Source organism: Aptenodytes patagonicus, chromosome 4, assembly GCF_965638725.1.
Source record: "Aptenodytes patagonicus chromosome 4, bAptPat1.pri.cur, whole genome shotgun sequence".
Classification (NCBI taxonomy): Eukaryota; Metazoa; Chordata; class Aves; order Sphenisciformes; family Spheniscidae; genus Aptenodytes; species Aptenodytes patagonicus.
The window spans coordinates 4,215,004-4,238,340 of NC_134952.1; the positions used below are offsets into that span (position 1 = coordinate 4,215,004).

The 23,337-nt window shown below is 36.2% G+C and overlaps 1 protein-coding gene across 2 annotated transcripts in view; it reads left to right on the forward strand.

Annotated features, from left to right (window-relative positions):
- Positions 1-23,337, forward strand: part of CTNNA2 (catenin alpha 2) — a 548,499-nt gene that overhangs the window by 510,524 nt on the left and 14,638 nt on the right. The window contains exons 15-18 of one of the 2 annotated variants that reach the window (XM_076335693.1): positions 1,168-1,349; positions 4,066-4,171; positions 7,173-7,307; positions 19,968-20,111. In XM_076335693.1, coding sequence (XP_076191808.1) covers positions 1,168-1,349; positions 4,066-4,171; positions 7,173-7,307; positions 19,968-20,111 — 567 coding nt within the window. The remainder of the gene's footprint in view (positions 1-1,167; positions 1,350-4,065; positions 4,172-7,172; positions 7,308-19,967; positions 20,112-23,337) is intronic. The other variant, XM_076335695.1, reaches the window with a different exon arrangement.

Here is a 23,337-nt window from a genome sequence, read left to right on the forward strand (position 1 = left end):
AGTATTTCAGTAGAAAGACTTGTGTTGGTCTTCAATAGAAATAAAACCTGAATACATGAGCTGCATTTGCTGTAGGATACAGCTTCTTTGAAAACACATCAGCAGCTGGAATAGAAATGTTAAAACACTGTATACCAGTTTAAAGGGTGTGCAGGTGAAGCTGCCCGCAGAAAGAAACCACATGCAAGACATACAGATCGGCTTTCCAGATTTTACTACCCCTGTCACATTCTCTCAATTTCAGTTAATTCATCTGTTCTAGCGTTTTATGTGTATTTTATATATTTATTTATTAGCTTGACTTACACTGCATTTTTCTGTGAAAAGACTAATATGCTAACATTTGAAACTGCTGAGTTACATTGATATGGCCTAATTAAAACTTGTGGTGAATTTTAATTTGATTAACTTGCAAATTTCTCATTTTCTGATCTACTGTTTATAACCTTTTTTAATTTCAGTTTTGGAAAAGGTCAATTATGAATTTTTAAAAGCCAAGAGCATTTTAAGAATATGTAGAGAAAGACTTCAGCTGATTGAAAGTGACATAAACAAGAAAAAATGTAATGACACTTAAATATGTGTCATACCCCATTAAATGCATAATGTGGTCTTCACAACCCCTAAAGCCAAATAGTAGCTCAACTTGGAAATCATTATTGGAAGTGTCCATTTTATCTTCAAGAGGAATTATTATAATTTCGTAGGGTTTTCTTTTTTCTTTTCTTTGGGGGGGCGGGGAACTTTCTGCTTTGTTGATAATGTCGAGACAGATTATTATCAACCTGTGTAGTGCCTTTTTGCATATCTTCCAAGAGACAATTAGACCACTAAATATTATTGAAAGGTAAATTCATTACAATTCACTTCAAATGTATTATCTTGCATGTCATAGCTTATTTTAGTGTTGGGTTAAGCAGAAAACCCTTTATATCATGGCATCACATATATAATTTTTAAATTCTTGAAGTTGTAAGAAGAGCTATAAACATCCTGTGAATTTGTTTTTGCCCGTCCTAACAGAAGTCAAATGTCTACTGGATTTTGCTTGGCATCTTCAACTCCCATGAAAAGAAACTAGAAGTTGGGCATGCCGTTTGGACCACTGGAAACGTACAGTTTCTAGCTTCCTTTTTTCATGCCCAACTTCTTCCATTTTTTCTTCAGGCTATCATGGCTCAGCTTCCCCAGGAGGAGAAGGCTAAGATTGCCGAGCAGGTAGAGATATTCCACCAAGAAAAGAGCAAACTGGATGCGGAGGTGGCCAAGTGGGATGACAGTGGTAATGACATCATTGTGTTGGCAAAGCAGATGTGCATGATTATGATGGAAATGACAGACTTTACTAGGTAAGGACAAAATAACCTGTGCTGAGGACTTCTTCAGACACCCCACATCTTTCCTTTTTGTTGCAATTTATAGTCTACTGAGATGATGTGCTGTGTTTTGGGGCATGCAAAGCCAGGTAACATACATCATACGTAATGGGATGGGTTCTAAAGTTCTCTACACGTGACTGCTCTGGGTATTTCTCCAAATGGGATTAGTCACATGAAGTTTTTGTCCTATTTGCAAATCTGTTTTATTTGCAGCTCATCTTGAAATTCAGCAGCAAAGATAGTCTGTGACCTTGCAGACACTCAACTGACATTTCATTTAGTACCCATCTAAATGCATGTGCCTCTCTGAACTTTCAACATCTCAACACAATTTGTGTCAATCAAAAATAATGGCAAAACTATTTATATCATTTTGAACACTGAACTTTCAAAAAAATATCCCAAATGAAATGAAACTGTTTTGATCTAATACTTTATTGGAGCCTGTCAGTAATGATTTTTTTTTTCTTTCATTTCTTTTTTCTGTTGATGCCTTGTTCTTTTCTAATTGCAAAGCATCAAAAGGCCATTCGTTAATAATATCATATAAACAGATTTAGTTTGTTTAAATATAGTCATATGGTTAATACACCAGGGAGAACATTTTACAAGATTCTTTGAATTACAGATCACCATAAAAAAATCAAAGGTTTTTCAGTGTTTATTTTTAATGGGAGTTCAAAAGTTTAAATGGTATTTATCAAAATGTGATTAGACAAAACTGGAAAAAAAAAATCTTCGTATTTTTCTTCAGAATTAAAATAAGACATCCTTTTATTTATTCATCTCACTGAAATGCTCAAATAGATTTCTTAATCTCCAGCTGATCACATGCCTTGTGTCTGGAGCCTTCAACCCAATTCGGAGGAGACAGTCTCTGCATTGACAATACGGGGTTTGCACATGACTGATAGATAGATGGGGGTGGTGGTGCATAAATACCATTAATTTGCAAATAACTTGACTATTTGCACTTGCATAGTTAGTTAATTAGTAACAGGCAACAGCAAACATTTTTATCCATTTTAAATTTCATTATGTGTATAGAAAGTTTGTGTACTTTAATAGATTACTACTATACTTCTTTCCAAGTAATTATTCTCTCAGTTTATTTGTTTTTCTCTCAGTTTGTGCTTTTACAGCTATTCTTTTTGCAGTAGACTCACCACTCCTGTATACCAAATGGCAGTGTAGAACCTCCTGTGAAGGGTGATATTTTAGAGGAATCTTAATTACTTTTGTATTTGTATTGTCTTTGGTCTCTGATCCTTCTGCGCAAAAAAAGAGTGAAAAACTGTCCAAACAGTCACATAATTTCACAGAAGGAAGAAATTATGTCCTAAAGCAACAGCCCAGAATATGAACACTTTCTGCAACCTCCCGGACAACCTTTGATACATTGAACATCAAGTTGAAAGTTTTGTAATTACATTTTCTACCATCAAAAGAACAGAACTAATATGAGAATGAGAGAAAACTAGTCACATTTGAAGTAAATTAAAAAAAAAAAAAATCAAAGTGCACCTCTGTCTACATCAGTTTCAATAAAAACTTGTTTAATATATTCCATTAAAACAGAACAAAACCTTTCACACCTTTTTGGTTGACTGTAACCTCAGCAGTGTTAAAATACATTAATTTTTCAAATGCATGGAGTTTGTGACAGTCAGATCTGCTGATGTAATTAATGTAGAAGCATACGAGGTCACTAGGAAGGATTTTTGCTATGGTTTAAGTTCAACAAAAGCAGGATACTTGCGTTTCAATATCTGTTTAACGTTGAAATGAAAGTATGGAAAGAACATAAAAATGGAAATATGCTTCAGTATGTTATTCTTGGCATTATAGGTGAAAAAAATGCAAAAATATGTTGTGCTTAGAAAAAATGCCTTCAGTTTTAGTTTAAAAACCCCTGTTTGATCATATTATGACTTTCCATCAGTCTTGTCTGAAGCTATATTTCTCCACATATCTCTAAAAAACTAAAAAAAAAGGAAAATCAGCTCACTTCCAACTGAGCCATTCTCAGGAGCACGAGCAAATTTATTATTACAAACAGGATTAAAGTTTGGGTCTGAAGCAAACTTAGAAAAGTCTGTAGTGACTTTTTACTTTTTGTGTATATACAATTTGGTGACTTTAATGACTAAAACCAGAGTTTTGTGCATCATCTTAAAAGTATAGTGAAAGATCAGTCTTAAAGCTAATTATACATGTTTTAAGTGTAACATTTAAGTGTAACATAAGGATTATGCTTCACGTATCTTTGTTTTCTGACAAAAATCTGCTAAAAAAGATTTTCTAAAATGCGACATTCTTGCTCTAGACATGACAGGCTTAACATTTAGCACTGGCTTGGGAATAACATAATTTTGAAATAGTTGTGTATTCCAGAAAGAATGTTGTCTTAACGAGCACTTAAAAATGCATATACTATTAAGTATAGCTCATGTGCTTGAAGGCACCATCAGACTAAATTGCTAGTGAGGCATTTTGTAAGAGAGAGGAAATATAGCAGACCGATTTCTTAATCAAGCTGTATTATAAAGTAGTTAAAAGGTGAAATTGTAACAAATTAAGAATTCATTTGTGTTACTATTTTAAAATCAAACACTAAACAGGGTCACTAAAACTGTTGCCTTTCATGATTTATTTAGATTGTGCATAATTGTATTGTATTTTGCAGAGGTAAAGGCCCCCTGAAGAATACATCAGATGTCATTAACGCGGCCAAGAAGATTGCAGAGGCAGGATCGAGAATGGACAAATTGGCACGGGCAGTAGCTGACCAGGTAACAACAAAAATGAGCAGAAATATGATGTAACCTCTAACAATGAGTTCCCTTTTGCAGGAAAAGGTTATCTTTACTTGGCAGAAAATTACCTGTTGAAAGTCACTGCCTGGATACTGATCTACCCATTGAATATAAGTTGTTTCTTCTATACCAATCAGCTTGGGTTTTGCAGTACAGGGAAGTCATAAATGAGTCTCTCTCAACCTCAGAAATGCCTGAATTGTTCCACAGCCTCACTTCTGGACCCAGGTGATTGTATTAGAATTAGACTGATATATTTGCTGTCATGAAAGCAGTAGAGACTTGGATGCTCTGTTACCCTTGCCATATGCCTAGGAATCCTTATATTCTTTTCAACTTGTTCTTCCAGCAATTTCCCTTGATATGGCACTTTTCTTTTTCGAGATTGCCTGACTCCCTTTCTTCTGCTTTGCGTCAGGGTATCGTGCTTTCACCTTACAGCCCCCTGCTCCATGTTCTAGGGTCTGTGTCCTCAGTCCCATTACCAAATTTATGTCACAACTGGAAAGATGAACTTGCTATATTCAGCTCAGATTGGATTATCTATCCATCTGGAGAGAAAGAGAAAGCATCATATTAAAAGTCAAGAGCCAAATTTCAAGTCCAGGTTCTAGGTAGCTAATTTTAGACTTAGGCAAATTAAATTTGACTATTTTTTCCTTTGTAAACTTCCTATAGTTTCTTTCCTTTCATTGTCATCAGAAGAAATTTTGCTGGATGTGGGAACTGATAACTTCCTTGCCTCTAGTCTTTCTCTTCAAAATAACTATTTCTTTTTCTTCTTCAAGTAAGTATGTAACAGTGTGTAACACATCCTGCCAGGGAATATGGGCCAGAGTGGCAAGAAACCTGAAGCTGCCCATTTTCCTATAACCTCAGAAATTTGGGGGTTAGGTTTTCTTCATTATCAGTAAGCATTTTTCCTGTCGTTAACCCATTCCAATCCTTCAAATATAGCATCTGTTCATTTTAGCATGAGAGAAGAAATCCATCTGTCAGCTGATGAAATTCCTAGTCTACAATATTTGCAGACATGGAATATTTTAAAGAAAGAAACACAAAGAGACTTGCTATGCTTAGAGTGCATTGGCTTGAGTCACATTTTAAATTTCAGAAGGCTGTAACATGCACACTTTAAAAATAAACATTAAAATCACTATGAGAATTAAGTGTTTGTTTTAATGCTTGCACTTTAATGATATTTTACAGAACTTTGGAGACACTCATGCAATATAAACTTTTTATGGACAGTTGCATTTTTAATTACTGTTCCAATGAGAGAGATCTTACACTTTCATTTGCTCCAAGGTACTTGTATTTAAAGCCTTGTCAGCTCTCTAGAAGTATTGCTTTAAAGTTCATTTCTTTCAGTTCATAGACTTCAAGAGTAGGGTAAATATTTCTGTATTAAACTGTCACTGGTAGGGAGAAGAGGTCTCTTAGGGATTCATGCCTGAAAGATGTGGCAACTGTCTGAGAAAGAGAGGCATTATAGCATTGCCATAAGTATAGAGCAGATTAAACCTAACAGCCACAATGAACCTCCAGCTTTGTTTATTGTTAGTTTTAAAGGGAGAGGAAAAAACAAAGCGTCCGCTCTCAGGGTTATAGACAACAGTATATGCAACTACTTCACCGCAAACATATTCCTTGCCAGCATTAGCTGTTGGGGCTAGAGCAGTCATCTCAAGTCAGAGGTTGTGACGCTGTTCACTCGTGTGTGTTTAATTCTATCAGTTTTTGTTGAAGTGCCCTGATAATATTTTACAAAAATTGAACATAAACTTTGTTAAGATGTTAAAAAGACATATTCGGAATCTTTGTTCCCCAAGCTATACATTCAGAGAACATTGTCGGTCAGACACTGTTGGGTAGCCCCAAAGAGTATTTATCGGAGACATGCTGTTAGCAATGGACCCTTTTAGCAATGTTTCATCAGAGTGAATTACTGAGGTCCGTACTCTTGAGGCAAGACTTTGAATATTAACTACAAGACTGTTGTTTATTATGCTGTTGATATTGTGGGGGATGATGCAGTTTCTATTAAGAGTCCCAAAGACTATGAATAAATAGTACTTGGGCCTTTTATAGTTATATGGATTATAAAACCTTCACTGAGTCTACCATGTTTGACCGTATGTAATTTGTGTCAAAACACATTTGAGATGCACAGCATCCAAAATGGCACAGGACTGTATATAGCCTTCCCTCTAATACGAAGAGGTATCCCTTAGACATGCAGAGGGACCAACTTAACTCATTGTGTTCTTGAGCAGGGCTGCAATACTGATGTCATCTTCTGAGAGGCTCTGTAATATGTCACTTAAACTTTAGTAAATAATTTTTTTCTGGCACAGATTAAGGTATTTATGCATTAACAATAAGCTTGCCAAATCTGTCAATACCAAACCCAAGCAGCCTCACCTCTGCCTCTCAAGTCCTTAGTGTGTCAGTAAGGGGCCTGGCTTTTGTTGTGTCCTCTGAAGGTCTGCACAAATGCCAGGGAAGCTGGCAAGACAGTCAAGAGTTGGCATTAGAGTGGAGGTAATTGGTCAGAACTGGGTGTATCTGGGCTTTAACTGGTCCATGTTGTATCTTAACCCGGACACCCAACAGGCAACCTGGAGTTTCAGGTCAAACTTGGTCTTTTGGTTGCTCAATAGATTCTTCTGTTCTGTACAAACTGATATCATAAGGGAACCTCCCCCACAAACATAGCAATCATATTATTTTCATTGTCTTTCATTAGTGGCTGACAGAGAGGTTTCTTTTTACAAAAAGTGCATCTTGAGGTTACAGTTCATGAGTCTTGAGTTAAAGGTAGAGTTTGAATTTTCACATTTCATCGAATATCTCACATAAAGACGAAGTGAAATGGATCCACCAAATACACGCACATTGCCGCTATCTCCTCTGACTACCTCTCTATAATCATATAAACTCAGCTACATCTAATCAAATATTTCTTTTGTTGTAGTGCCCAGACTCAGCCTGCAAACAGGATCTGCTTGCATACCTGCAGCGCATTGCCCTCTACTGCCACCAACTCAATATCTGCAGCAAAGTGAAGGCAGAAGTTCAGAACCTGGGAGGAGAACTTATTGTATCAGGGGTAAGCTGGTATTTGTATTTAGCCATTTATGTTTCCCATGTAGCACTTGAAAGGGAGCATTTTTGACGGCAGTAATGTACAGAACAAAAATACAGTGATTCATAAGCAAGCTTTTTAAAATTTTATCGCCATTATTCCAGACCTTACAATAACTTGTGTAGAGCAATTTGATTTTTCCAATTACCCTTTGTTTATACTAACCTTGTAAAATCTTCATTTGTCCAAAAGAAAAGGAATTTCATAGCCTAGAAAGCCATTGCCAAGCTGTGAATATTATAATTATTTGGAGCTTTTGTATATTTGCTCATTATAAATCTTCTTTCCTTTGTTAGTACTGGTAATTTCCTTCCTCTGTGCAGAAGCCAGCTCTGTATGAAGTGCATATTGTTAAGATGGTGATGACTAATGGGATTTCATTCACTCAGGTTCCAATGCACACTAGGTTTAGCAAAAACTCTGGAAGGCCAGCAAAATATTTTAATTTTTGATGCATGTGCTGTTTTCAAATACTATTGGCAAGCACAATGATATAGACACTAATTCCCGTCCAGTTATTTCAGTTATTTTCAATGAACACTACGAACCTTTTACACACAATCTTTTTTATAAATAAAGACAGGAATGTGCAGCAGCAGTAATATTATAAACATTGAGTTTTCTACATTCTTAAACTATTTTTTCTTTCCTTCTCCTAATGTCGGACTGTGTGCCTCTGGGAGATTACTAGAACCAAGCAGCAGCAAATTGCTGCTCTTCATGATTTTCTTGTTTTGTTCTTTTAACTAATCTCTCTGGTATTAGCCCCATGACACCTTTGTTATCTTGTAACTCCAATACAGACCATATGTATGAAAAAGTATAAAGTTTCACTCTCCTGAGTGTATTTTCAAAATGATGGCAATTTGTGAGACCCAAGATACTTGAAACAAGTTTTCAAATGCGGTTTTGAAAAAGCACCCTTTCATTGTTTAAGCCCAATCAAGTACGAAGATTGTTAGGACAACTAACTTGTGCCCTTCATTTCATCCATAAGATTCCCCAGTGAAATCACTGGCCTTCCTCAAACATATCAGAAGTCAGATCAAATGTTCTCAACTGCATAACATTTTGATTTTTTGCAAAACACTATAGAAGGTCTTAAACAGTTGCCAGGCTTTCTTGGATCAAACATTCTGAAGTCATATGCAATCCTAAAAGGAGCTGCTTAAATGTTCCTGTGTCTGTCCTGCAATTGGTCTTCACTTCTTGACGTATGTACATATGTAATTTTAATACCTTGATCTTCCCACAGCAATGAAAAGATCCTCTTCCATTTTCCTGATATTAATGGAGTGATCTGTCCTTGTATGGCTGACAGCTGTGCTGCATAGTAAATGCTATGATCTTTTCTTACCTACTGCCATCTGGGTCCAGCTTTTCATACCCATTGAGTTGTCATATTCATCTATCTATAACAATTACCCAAATCAGTGCTTCTACCAGCTTGGCTTTTGTGGTTGTGTGTGTTTCTTTTTCAAGTCTCTTTATTCAGTGTATGTGGATGCTGAATAAGCCATTGTGAATCTCTAGCATCTATTCGTTACTGGAACATCACCATCTGTTATGAAATTTAAGTGGCCGAACCGCTTGACTTCATCATTTCCAGTCTGGCATTGTTAGCATCTGCTGCTTACCAGGCTTCATCACCATTGTGTTTCTGTTTGGTTGGGTTTTTACCGTCAGTTGCAGACAAAGGCAAAACTAGCTTCAACCACAGAAATTATTTGAGTCTGTTCCAAAGACTCAGTAGTACTGACATACAGAAAATTTTAAGATTGCCCAGCTTGCTTCTTCTGCTGTTGCTCTGAACAGGAGGTGATATAGAGAGTTGAACTCCTGTGCATCCCTTTTTGAGAGCGTTATCTTGTTATCTGGTATAACACAGTTAGTACAGTGCTTTCCTGATAGTGTTTTCCAAGCTGTTTATCTTCAAGGTGCTGGGTACTGTATGCTCCTTTGCTATCCAGAGATCTGGTATCCAAGTGCACATCTACATCTGCTTGTCTACTTGCTGCTTCTGCTTCCATCTTCTTCTTCATTTTCTCTTGGATAGCCAATTACAAATTAGCAGTATTTTATTTATATTAAAATGAAATACCATTATTTGGCAACTTGCATACAGTACAATGTTAAAAGTACGATAGAAATCCAGAATTCAAGCTTCCCAACCTATGACTACAGAAGTAAGTTTATGTGAATGCACTATATTGAAGTGTTTTGATGTTAATATCAAGCACCAGGATGATTATTGCAAGATTGTAATTTACTACTGTGTTTACAAAGAACCACAATATAATTCAGATTGATCCAAAAGATGAGTTATGATTCAGAACTATAACGGGGACTACAATCTCTGCTTGAGTTTTTGCATTATTAAGAATATTAGTAAATATTTATAAATGAAATGAATGTATGCGTATGTATGTATGAATCTATGTGTGGGCATATGTATATTTATGTAAAAAGGAAAGAGACATAAAACCAATTAAAACCTAAAAGACAGATGAAAGCCACCCCACAGTTCTTATAGTTCTGTTAGAGAAAAATGTGTTGCAATAACTTCAAAAATACTGTGTACATAACATATAACATGCTATATATCTTTTGGTGAAACTTCTATTTCTTTTTTTCCCACAAGATTCAGTAGTTTGGTATGGTTTATCTCTGAAGATAAGCATAAAGCCGATCTTGTTTGCTTTTTCCTCTATAGATTGGTTACTTACGGTAACAATACTAGCATAGCATATGAAGGGGTTCTTTTTGGCATCATTGACTTTGCTGCAAATAGAAAAACAGATCAAAAAGTAAGAAAATGTCACACTCCTGAAGTGTAAATTATTTCGGTAAAGGAAAGAACCCATTGTTGTTTTTCCCTTTCTTTCTTCCATTCCTTTTCCTCCAGCTTTTTCTCTCCTTTGATCTTTCCCATCAAATTCCCTGCATGCAGATAGAAAAATTATTTTCACCAGATAAGCAAGATCTGGCAATTGAGAGTTAGCATACGTCAGCCTAACCTCATTAATATCAATAGAGCAAGGCCAATTTAGACTATCTGTTGACTTGGCCCTTTATGTTGCAAGGTGAGACTCTTAATTCCTGATTCCAATTGAGTTTTAAAAAGTAAAATAAGGAAAAACTATGTGATACCTGTTCTTCAGTGAGAGCCTTGTAAACTTGAAGAAGATTATAGGGAAGAAAGTAAAGAAAAGGGGTAAGGAGGAAGTTAGACAAAAGCAAAAAGGAATTAATATTAAATAATGCAAAAGATTTAAAAATATTTCTAATCTGTGTAGATGATATCCCTGTTCCTAATAAAAGTCTCTTTGACCTTGGTCCATAAACAGATATACATTTCTGTAATTTTAAATTTGAATATTCAATTTCTAATTCCCCTCTAAGAATAAACAACCTCCTTCAATAAAATCACAGACTAAAAGCACTTCAAAATAGTTTTCTTTGTCTCTTGCCTTAGTTTATTTAATGTAATGTATATTTGCTCCATAATCAGTTGCACCATTGTATTGGAATGAATCCTCTGAGGTGCTGAGCATATGCTACTCTCAGTGAAGTAAATACCATTTACATACATATACTTAGCTCTTGCTGAATGATAGCCTTTTTGTGATAGCTGCTTTTGTTGAATAGCGTTGGTTTTAACCATGATGTTTGCTATTTGGATAAAAATTCAGACCTCTTCTAACTCTAGGGCTACTTTATTTTTTTAGTATTCCTGTCTGAGTCTTGTTAGCTAGACCATTACAACAAAACAGATCTATGTATTCATTTCTTACCCTAGGATAGATATCCACTTGTTCTGTTTCCTGCTGCTCTGAAGCTGATCAGCTCATTTACCTACTCTCCATTTAGGCTACGAGCTTGCATTTTTTAAAATTCTTGTTTATGTTAGTAGCTTTGCTACAGTTTTTCCTGCAGGATTGTATTGAACAGAATCTAAGAAAATCCCTTCTCCTAGGCAGCCCCCTATTGTTTTCAGGTTTGATTTAGAACTCTACAGATATAATCAGCTGTATTATCAGAAAATTTGCCCAGTGAGTCTTAAACTTCTGAGCCAGATAGATATGCAGTGTCATGCAGAGTAACAGCCATGTACCTTTGAACGCTGTCCAAAAATACTGAATCAATAGCCAAAGCACACTCCAAACATATACTTTAGCTGGGTCCAATTTCCAGTTATTTTCAAAGGCTCATTTATCTTAGCGTAATAGGCTGAGCTACGATACTAAGAGAAGGATTCTTATAACATTTTGAAGATACAAGACAGTTTAGTTAAGATTGTGACTTCATCTAGGAGTTCTTGCTTGGTGAATTTGAGGACTTTGGGAGAAAAAGGCAGGTAAAAGGGCTGGAGCCACCCCATTAACTTTGGGTAGGACATTATGAAAATTCCTGTAACACCTGGGCTGGGAGGTTGGATACATAAAAATATTAACAGATCTGTGATATACTGCAGAATAACTGTCTGTATGTTTATTCTTGATCAGTGATAAGAGTAAGGTAACTGGAAATAGCTTGTCCTCATCAAAAAAATGAGCCTCATTATTTATCACGGAATAAGTGTCCATCCAGCAGTTACTTCACGTGAGCTGGCAGTTTCCCTATCGATTCTGCCTATGGATCTTACATCTAGTAAAACAAAATGGTTTAAAGGTCACGCTTTTCTTTCATTTAAGGCTGAATCACCCTAAACTACCTTGTGCTGTAAAATGGTACCCATATGGGCAGTGGCATATCAAGTTGCTACTTATGAATTCTATAGTCTCAAAGAAAAGTCAGGTAATTTGAAGTACCCCTGGCATTAAAAGTGAGTAAGGCCATCTCTCATTGAATTTGGATTAAAAACCTGTGCATAAGCAGTTGCTTAAGAGCCACTGATGTGGTTTTCAATTTCCCTGCATCAGAAAGCCTTTCTGGGGTTTTTCTTCTGTTTGTTTGTTTTCAAGTAGTCAATCAGAGAGAACCTTTGCATTTAAAATACTTAAGAGTATGGAGAAAATGTTGTTTTGGAGTTTGGTAAATAAAGTAATTTAATTCCTCCTGAATCAGGAAAAAATTTAGCATTATGTAAAAGAAAATTTGCTGAAGGGAGAGTTGGCAAATTGACAAAACTGTCGTGTTCCTTTTCTTCAAGATTCTCAGGAGTGCAAAAAGATTACTCATGTTATTTAGCTAGCAACAAAATAAGTTTTACTATTAATTTATAACAGAAATGGAAGAATGCTACATGAAGTATGCTCACAGAAACAGTCTGACAAACCAGGCTTTGTAGATATTTCTGGGCTGGGCTGCTTAGACTGGCAAGCTGTCAGTGTTTTCAGTAGAAGACACCTGAGCTAAGACCTAGCTGTACTTAAAGATTAATAGATATCACTAAGAGAGATTTTGTGTTTTGTCTGCTAGCGATTCAATTTACTTGGAGCTAAGGGTAAGAGCAGTTATTCCTCAATAACTGCTGTGTTCATGTTTGTTGGACAGTGGGTGCTCAAAGTGTTACACACCACAAAGAAAAGATACAGTCCTATGTCTAAGCTGACATCATTGCAAGACTAGGGTTTGGGTTATGGTAATACAAGACAAGTGGATATAACACAAGTGAATATACTCAAATTGGTAAAGGAAAGTGAAAGATGGACCCAGGGACCATATAGATAATTACTAAATTGCTTAAGAATATAATTTGACTTTTGTGATTTTCTTTTTTAATTTAGGCTTTTTTTTGCAAGTTGCTTTTCATGTTTCCCCACTGTTTCACCCACAAGATTTTAGTAAGAAGTTAGAATGGCAAAAAAGGGAGTTTGCAGATACGAACAGTGTATTGTATGTATCAATGCTGTGAAAATAATGTGAGATGGGACTCATGGAAAGATATTTGTTTAGGATGGTGTTGGTGGAAAGGAGTTCTGGTTTGAGGCTTGGAATGAAAACAGTGGTAAAGGAGAGGACTTTGGAAATAATAAAGAAGTAAGCCAAGGGACTTGAAATATGAGATATGAAAGGGTCAGGGGAAGAAAAAGCCAACCCAAAAGCAAGGTAGGAATATGAAATCAAAGAATTGCAATGGTGGGAAAGGATGGAGATAAAGTCAGGACCATAAGGTTGGTTGGACTCCACAATAATCTCTGCTCTCCTAGTACAACAAGCAAGGAGAGAAAATAAAAACTTAGGGTGTTTATTTCGGCTCTGAAGTTACCACTGTAAAAAGACAGCTTTCAGGACAGGAAGGCTGAGGCTAGGTGGGGAAAGTGAGAGACCTCGATTTACATTGTATATTCAACTAGTTCATGTCATCTGCTTTGGAAGAAATTAAAAAAATGGAAAATACAGGGAGATGTTTCAGCTGTGCCTTTTGGGACGGAGACATATTTAAGTAACCTCTGCAGATGTGTTTGAGTGTATGCAGACATAATGATATAGGAGAGGGTGAAATAAGGCCATAGTAAGTGTACTCTGTTCCAAAATATATGGCTATATGAAGCACGTGATACTTATAAATATACAGGTTTTGATAAGCCTTTATCTGGAACAAATTGTTTGAGCTTTTCTATTTGACTAATACAGGAGTCTCCAACTCCTGCTGGCACAGGCTCTATCCCTCAATAAACTGTGCAAGAAAGGGACTGCCTGATGATGTGGTAACATAAAAAATTTATCATCCTGACACTGAGTCAATTTACTGCTCCTAAAGGATAAAGGCATCAGTGAGTTATGTGGGTTAATCAAAATGAGTGCTGATAAAATCCCTCATGGTCATATATTCATTATGTATGATGTATTTTATGGAAACACTGTCTTAGGGCTTTCTGAAAGTTAAAACAATGAAGAATTCCGAATTATCCTATGAAACAACTCAAAGATTAATAGGAAAAAAAAAAGACATAAATAGATGTATCTATAGTGGCTTTAAAGCCATTCACGATACCTTTTCCAAATATGTAACAATAATCAAGATTTAGTTCATTAGATGAAGCTTACCTGATGCTTCCCAGTAAAGGTAGTGCGGACCAGGAGCCCGGAGAGTTTATGCAATTGGCATCCTTGGAGGGGTTCAAGCCCCAGGTAGACAATGCAGCAGCTGAGGAGACCTAATGTTGGTAATCAACTCGTTTCAAGTCAAAAGTCATACAAGAGACCTCCAGAGGTCTCTTTCAAGTGACATTTGTACGGTGTTTTGATTCAGCTAACTGAAAGATCCCATAGGATCTTATTTCTGTGTCTGTGAGTTCACATGGTTTTGCCTTTATAACTGTTGCTGGATTGGACAATAGTATATACCCTGAGCTTTGGGCATCTGGGGGATCATAAGTATGATCCACATAAAGAATAGTGCAGAAGACTTTGGAAAGATTGATTTGTTTTTATTAGTGTTATGGTTATTTCTTCAAAGCAGCTGAGTGAAGGTGGATTGGTGGTGGGCAGCGTTTACATTATGTAAGGAAAAGTAGATCAATGGAGCTTAAGACATAACTGAAAAATTCAACAAGAAAATATTTTTTATGAAATAGTTCTTTTGAAGCTACAGCGTTCTGATATAAGGCTATTTTCAGGACTAAGAAAATACCTCATTATATATAAATGCACATGTAAACACACATACACATACCTATGAAACAATGTTCCCTGCATAAATGGAAAGATGTTATCTAGAATTTCATTTGCAAAGCAAAATCACACCGCAGTTGTCTTCGTTAGAATATATTCATGGAGACAAGAAGCACGCACACCATCTATATGTCTACATTTAGTAGGTTAAAATTTAGACAGGTCAGACTTTTATCCTTATTAAGAAGCATTTCAGCTACAGGGAACATGCTCTTGTGCTTTATCAAGTAACAAATATTCATGAATTTCTGAAGATTACATTTATTGAAATTTCTCGTTAGAAGAGGGTTCTGCAAAGAAAAGCATTTCTGATACCAAATAACATTAAGCCATTTAATTCCATGAGAACAAAGCAAAGTGTTACAGATTCAAGATTGAGGCTTGAAACAAGTATGATCATAGAAAAAGATTAGAGAATTGAAGGAAGTATTAATGTATATACTTAATTACATACTGCATTTGTTTTAAAAATAGTAACCACTCTAAAATCCAAAGCTTGCCTGCTACAGCAGTTATGGCTTCAGCCCAGCTTGTTTTCCTATTCCAGGCCATGCTGAACGAAATGGGAAGAAAATGGGAATATTATGGCTTTCTGATACACAAACCGCACCAGCCCTGCAATAATTAGCAAGGCCTAGAGACCATTCTAACATACCCTAAGGTATGGTCCTAAGGGACTGTTCCTGTAAAAATTACTATAAAGAAAGAGAGGACTTCGGTGCTATCTCATGTTCACTTCTCTTCCTGTCTTACTGCCTTTAAAGGAGGTGGTTTGGGACCAAGCTTCACCATTTTGTATTAAATAAGAATTCCTTTCCCCTGGGGCATTCTCAGGTGCATCCTGAGGCTTTAAATAAAAATTAGGTTTGTTTCTTGCATGTGGAATTATGGAGAACTGAATGTACATAGTGACAGATTTAACACACAATAGGACATTTTGGACTGTGTTCCTTATGCAGAAGTACATCCTTTAGCTCTTGCAATTATTTAACTTCCTGGTTTGGATAGTGGTGAGACTTAATCTCACTACTAAAAGTACTATCAGACGCTGCTTTTGCAGATATTAAAAGAATAACAACTTCAGTTCAGACTCATCAATTTCTTTCACTTTAATTATAGTTCTTGACAACCTGAGTTGCAGATGAGTAACACGCACACAGAAAACTCACAGACAAGAAGACATGCCCTCAAGGGAAAACATTACAGGTTTTCCCAGCCTGAGCAGGGAAATATTCAGTATTGCAAATACTGAACAAAACAGCTTACAACAAAGTATTTAATAAAAGTCACAACAGGAATGTGTTTCCATTAAATGTAGGAGGTCATAACAGCCTTTAGGAAGAGATCAAGCTGAGTGAGGAAGGTTAAAAGTTGCCTTATATCTTTAACTTCTGAAATATTTTCTTCCACACTTGGAACATATTGTTATTACTATTCCTATTATTATTTATGAACCTCATAGGAGCAAAGGAAAAATATGTCTGTTCTCACATCACAACATTCATCTTACATAACTGATAAGCAGCTGCATCAACAAAAAGGGTTTGTTTTGTATAATGTATTCAAGACATTGATATGGAGTCAAAGTAGAAAACTGTCCAGTATCAGAAAAATCAATCCTAACCTCTTACTGTTAGATATTCTCAAATGCTTTCTTTTAACATCAATTCTTTCTAATTTTGACCAACACATCATCAAAATACCTTGTGAACTAGGTTACCAGGTAGGTAATAGTATCACTGGAAAATGAGAAGAAACATACAAGTGATTTGTCCTAAATCTCATCAAAGACCAAATTAGAACTCTATAAACTGGATTGGAGCTGAATATCCAATCCAAAAGACGGCAGAAACATTTTCATCCTTTTTTATACCTGCAACTAGATTCAACATTCCCATTGTCAAAAAATTAGAGATGTTACAGCTTTACTGTACAGTCTCAGATGGGATGTTACATATTTCATCATTCCTTACCTATGACAGATAATGAACAAAAAAGATTTTTCCATTCGTCCATCAAGCTGATCCACTACAGCAGCAGGACATCTTTGGGTCAGAGGCGTGTCTGTGTTAAGGTCTCAAACTTTTATGATATGTGTCAGCTTGGCATTTTTACGTGGCCTTTTCAAGCTGTTGTTTCAATTTCTTAAAATATATCCATTTTCCCCTTCTGTAGGTATACCAGTAGTACATATAATGTTTCTGCGCAGTTGGTACTCCTCAGCTTTTCACAGTCTTGCTGTACTCAAATTTTATAGGCGGCAACCACTGGTACCTTAGCGGTGCCTGCCCATTCCCCATCATCTGTCCATCTTTTTGAGCAAGAAAGAAAGCACTTTGGTGTTTTTTCCAACAGATCTTTGATGTCAAACTGAACATGGACCCTTTCTTTAACTTGATTTCTAGTGCCTGGGTGCAAGTGATTAAATCAATGACTTGATCTGCGTTCACATAGTTTTCTTATGCTGTTAGGCTTAACTTACGTCCCTTAAGAAAATATTTTAGAGTGTTAAAGTCTTCATTTACTGTCTCTTTCCATTTCCATGCATTCATTTAATTAATCTTAGTTGTATTCCTTGGAACACTTGGAAGATTTCCCTCCTTTCTTGAATGTATATACATTTTTAAAATGCTTTTGGTTAGGTATATTTTTTTCTCTGCTTTTGTTCACTGTTTAGGCGAGTAATGTGTTCCAGTGTATGTTCACAAATCAGTCTTATCTTTTTTGCTCGTCCCTTAATTTTCTCTTTATCAACTACAGATATCATACTAAGCAGGTCAAAACAAGATTTCAGATTTGAGCAGTGCTAACCCCAAAATACCATCTGGGGTATCATCTGCTACCTAATCTATTGAACTGTTTATATCACATTATCATGATGGAATCTACCATATTTCTCCATATTTCTTATCCTGTGTTGTTACTGGAGAATATTCTTGGCCATACTCAGTCTTCCGGAATTTAATTGTGCTACTTCCATATGTTTCTATTCCAATAAAAGGCAATTTATTTCTTTTTAGGAGATCTTAGAACTGCTACTGCAAGTGTAATTTTTCTCATATTTAAGGATATCTCCTCTGAACGTCCTTCTCTTTATCAGAATGAGCAAGCTTGCTTAGGCTTCATAAGGTCTGGTGGTCACAGGAGTTCAAAATATGTTCCTACTTTATTTGGCAAAAACAACTGTGGTGCAATAGTCAAGTCATAGATTACCGAAGTTATGAATTAACTGAATTCTACTTGGTACTTTTTACCATAAAAGCCTTTAAAAGTTCAATTTTTCTTTTCTCTTTGGCAGACTAGTAGACATCCATGTTAATAAGGAGTAGATGCAATACAGGGTACCAGAGGTGTTTTTCCTCCTCTCTATCTTCATACATGCAAATAGCTTGGAATCAAGATGACGTAATGAGAAATCAGACAGACATATGTTTAATTCAATTATGAACTGCAATTCACAGCACTATCATCGCTTTGCATTACTCAGATACAGCCTAGATTTGCATTGTGTTCCTGAAGTTATATATCATCTCTTAACAGTCACAATAGCTCTTCATTTAGTCAACTGGACTAGCCTATTTGTTGAGTTTTTAAATCCATAAATATACTGGTTTAAAGTAGCATCTGCAGATACTGCAGGATTAGATAATGATAAAAGTTTTGAAGGTTAAGAAGAAAAATACTTCTGTTGTTAGGTGAAGTGACTGGAACTAGACATTAGTCACACACTTTCTTTTACAATAGAAGGAAAGGAGAGAAAAACAAAGAGCACACAAACAGAGCAGGGAATACACATTAATCATTACTAAGACTGAAAAAATAATTATTAGATTACAATTTACATGATCTTTGTAGCAACAAAAAGCCTAAGGGAAAACATCAATATTAACTCTGTGTGCTTATGATACATACTCTTAAAAGAGATTTAAGGAGCATTCATTTTTCATCTTCCAAAAGGCAGGATCTTATGCTAGCACTCTTTACCAGCACTGAATAGTCCCCCATTCTCTGAGCAGCTTTATTTAATGGAGTTAGGTTTAGCAGCATATACTATTTTTTTCAATTTTAGTATATAGCTAGGTCATTTAGAAAATTCCAGTGGATAATATAAGCAATTATGTTTACTCTCGAACCTGCTTTTCCAGAATTTGGATGACAAAAATTCCATTTACAATAAATTAGAATGAATATCCCATTTTAAGCCCTCCAGTTTCAGTTCTTGGGAAGTTTTTTGAAAAAATGCGCTTCACCCTGTAAGGTTGTCATTGTCTAAAAATGTATGGTCTTTAAAAGCATCACCTCTTTGCAATTTTGTTGATATTTTCTGGAACTTTAAAGTGTGCTCTGTGAATAAATGTATGCCCAGAATTTTTAGACTTCCCTCACTTGTTCTTTCGGCACAGTTTGTCAGTTCTCATTTTCAATGCAAGAAAAACATAATTCTTTCCTGACCTCCTTCATATAGTGGTGTAGGTGGCCTACCCTCTGGCTTGCTCTATTCGAGGGTCAGCCCAGAGGGCTGGATTGTTTAATGTTTATTCAGCACTGGTGGACGCAAGTGTAATTCCAGTTGTAGTCACTGGAATTTCAGCTGCTTGCATCAGTGTTTATGTTTTTGTGCAGTTCGGCTGTTCAAAACCATACGCAAAATAATGCTACTCGGAAGTCTATCAACCAAATTCATGCCCAATCTGATGTCAAGCAGCTTTTCATGGGGATAGAGCTTTCTCTCCCCGTTTCTGGTTTTCATCAAAAGGTGCCAAAATTTATCCCCTTTCCCAATCGGCAAACCCTTTAGGGCTTGCATGCTTAACCTGTGCTATGGGAGCAAATGAGAGGAACCACCAGACAGCGGGGTTACTCATCGTGGAAGAGTCCCTGTTTCCTTGACCAAGCATAGCTCCTTCAGCACACGTTTTCCTCTCTCCTCACCTCTACGCTACGGCACGATATTTCTCTTGCTCTCTCTCTCACTATCTCTTTTCTGTATCTCTCGGAAATCAGACTGGAGTTCAGAGCACTTTCACTACCTTTTATGAGGTAGAGTGTGATGTCATAGATGGGGGCAGGGCTAGTCAACTTTCTACCCACCCACCCACCTGTGCTGAGGGAGCTACGCTTGAGACCGGAAGCAGTGACTCCTCGACGGTGAGTAACCTCCTGTCTCATGTATATCTTTAACTCTCTCTAGAGATCTGGGGGTGGAGGGAAAAGACGTGAGAATGGGGGATTTTTTTGTTAGCTTTTCTTTTTTTTCATTAACCATAGGGCTCACAGAATGAATTGCATGTGTTGTCTTAGTCACCTGCAAAAAATCATTTCTTTCCTGTTCTGAAGTCCTAGAGTTAATGTCATCTGTAAAGCAATGATCACGTTTCTTTGCAGAGGTGGTCCATTTACTGGTGGTTAAACTGATCCTTCAATGTTTATCTTGCATTGTGAAAAGGCAGACTCCGGTCCCCTTGAACTCAATTGCTAAACTTCCGTTAATTTAATTATAGTAGTGCTGGGCCATCACTTTTCTAAAGTACTTTGTGATTAGAGATAAATGGTGTTATTTATATATTTATCATTGTTAACTGTGGATAATGCCTGTTTATACAGGATGGGATTTTTATTTTCTATAGTCTCTGTTACTGTTTTTATTTGCTTTCTCCAGAATGTTTATGAAGCTTTGTATTGACAATAGGCCAATTATAAGACCTATTTTATAGATGAAATAAAATTCAAAAGTAAATTGTGGAAGATGTGAAACTAAGCAGAAAATCACATCCCAGGAGATGTAACTGAGATTTAACCTTTGAAATTAGAAATCAAAGCATTTGATTTTTTCTGTGATAAGAACTTGAGACGGGCAGGGGTACTGCTAACTGAATTTCTTGGTGTTTTTCTTGTGTCGCTACCTATGCATTACTATTTTACTTTAAAGCACTGTCTTGTTACCTATTTCCCTTGGCCCCAAGTATTACTGCTTCACTGTTTTAATATCCCTCAGCATTTTAAAACAGACAAGATGGACTACGAAGATCATCTTTTCTTGTTCTGCCTCTTGGGTATCTATTAAGGCGGTCAAGATGTCAGAGCTCTCATACTAAAGGGCAGAAGAAGGATCATATGAAGATTTTGACCCCTAGGGATACTGCAAATCTTGATGTTCCAGTTCATTTGAAGCTCTTTACCAGCTCTGTGTGGAGTCTTGTCATATCTCAGTGAAAGGCACTAAAAGGCAGCAATGCATACTCTATAAATCAAAGGCAAAGAGAGTGCAATCACAGCCTTTTCAGCAGAGGTGGTCCGTAGTCTGATTGATGAAGTACTTCTATTTTCAGGTGACTAGGTGGCTTTGAGGAATGGGGTATAGGATGCAAAGCCTTCCATCTTTGGTCACTGGCATGTATTGGGGATTGGTCAGTAGTGATGGATAGATATTCCTCCCTGATGACTCGGTGATGCTCTTTGTATCAATGCATAGGAGATCTGAATAAAATTCTGGGAGAATGAAAGTCCTGTTTACAAAGCTACCAAAACTTTCACTGATGACTGTTTCCCTTCCTGTCAGAGAGAAAAATAAGGACAAAGAATATAAAAATTGGCTCCCTGACAGGTGGTAGTTTTTCTAGCTTTGAATAATGTGTGCAAGGAGTTTTATTACTACTGCTTATTCCTTTAGTGAACCACACATTGAAGTCTCCAGATTTTCCTTTGCAAAGCCAAGAACTTTGATCTTTTAAGTAGGAAAGGGAAAAGCAGGGTAGCCAATCTCTAATGTTTCACTGGGAAAACTTTATAGGAATTGCTGTTGTTAAAGATGGTTTGAGGTTTGTTCTTTTCAGAGGCAAATGCTTTGAGGTAAAACTTAATTTAGATCCTAAGCACATCCTTTGTTGATGAGTTTACAAAATTGTTTTTGCACATAATTATTCTTGCATAACGCAGGAGACTAATTTTTGCACAGAATAGGTAAAACATAAGGACCAACTGTACAGTACCCCTAATCTCACTTCAATGATATGAAAGCATTTTGGTGGCATAGAGAGGGAAGGTAATTCTTTTTAAAAGTGATATAAGGATTGGGAACAGGAAATCAGAACTGGAATCATTCAGTAATTAAGGTGAATTAGAGATACTGATCAGCACTGAGGGGATGTTATGGAACAGAGATGTCAGTGGATTACTTCAAATCCAGAGAAATTTGCTCTCTAAATGTATCTTATAAGATAAGCAAATCAGCAGTTGACTGACTTGTGTATAGGGGGGAGTTTGTAGAGGGAATGATATTCAAAATGACATAAAGTGTTGGGATAATTAACCTGGAATCTGCCTGTGCCAAATCTAATAAATTTTTGGCCACGCAACCCCAGGATGTGGGTTTGCCTCAGTAACCTAACACTGGGAGAATAAATAGCCTAATTTTACATCTAGCAAGCTAATTCCCCTGTTAAATTATTTTACTGGCAGCTATGTTTACAAAAAAATTAAAACGTCTAAAGTGAACAGATTCCTGTATTTTACAGCTTTGGCTTGAATGTGTATTCAGTCAATTGCAATGTTTGCTTTAACTGTATATTATTTACATGTACATAAATTAAAGTAAAATATAATAGGCCTAGATTTCAGCTGATTTTGTTCAGTGTGTAATATGAAAACGTTTGAAAGCAAATGTCTGAGCAACTTGTTCCAATATATGCTAATTTAAATGAGTTAAATCTTCATAAGTGTTTTGCAAATTGAAAGTTACTTTACAATAAGGCATTCTTAAAAATTGTGTTGGTTTACGTTTGCAAGCACATTGTGTATAACTGACTCAAAGCTAAACCAGTAACTAGTATATTTATACCTATATATTTAAGCAGGTCAGCATTTAAATTACAAATTTGTTCCTCAGTCATGCTGGCAAGGTGTGAGCAATACTTTAATGATGTTGGATCATATGTAGGGATCAAACATTTTTTTCAGTATGATTAAGATAGCTATGTAAAATTCCCAAATTTTCTGTATTTGTCAGGCTGATTTCTCTTACAAGTTGAATTAAAACTTTGTGGGTTGGTTCTTACCTTCTTCTTTTTCTATATGAGAAGTGAGGGAGAGCTGTGAAATGCACCATCTGCTCGCAAACCATGTCAGCTGGTGGATAGATGCTCATCACTCTGCCCTCTCTTACTGTAGTTTTAGGCTGGTATAACACCATTGACTTAAAATGAATTACTTTTGGTTTAATCTTTAAGCAAAAGAAGTCACAATGATAGTGCACAGCATTCTAGAGGACTCTTCATGTTGATTTAAACTGCAATCCTTTTAAACTTCAACCTCAGCTCATTTGAATTGTCAACAAAAATGCTCAATAGCACTTGGACTGAGTATAGTTGCTGGAGGA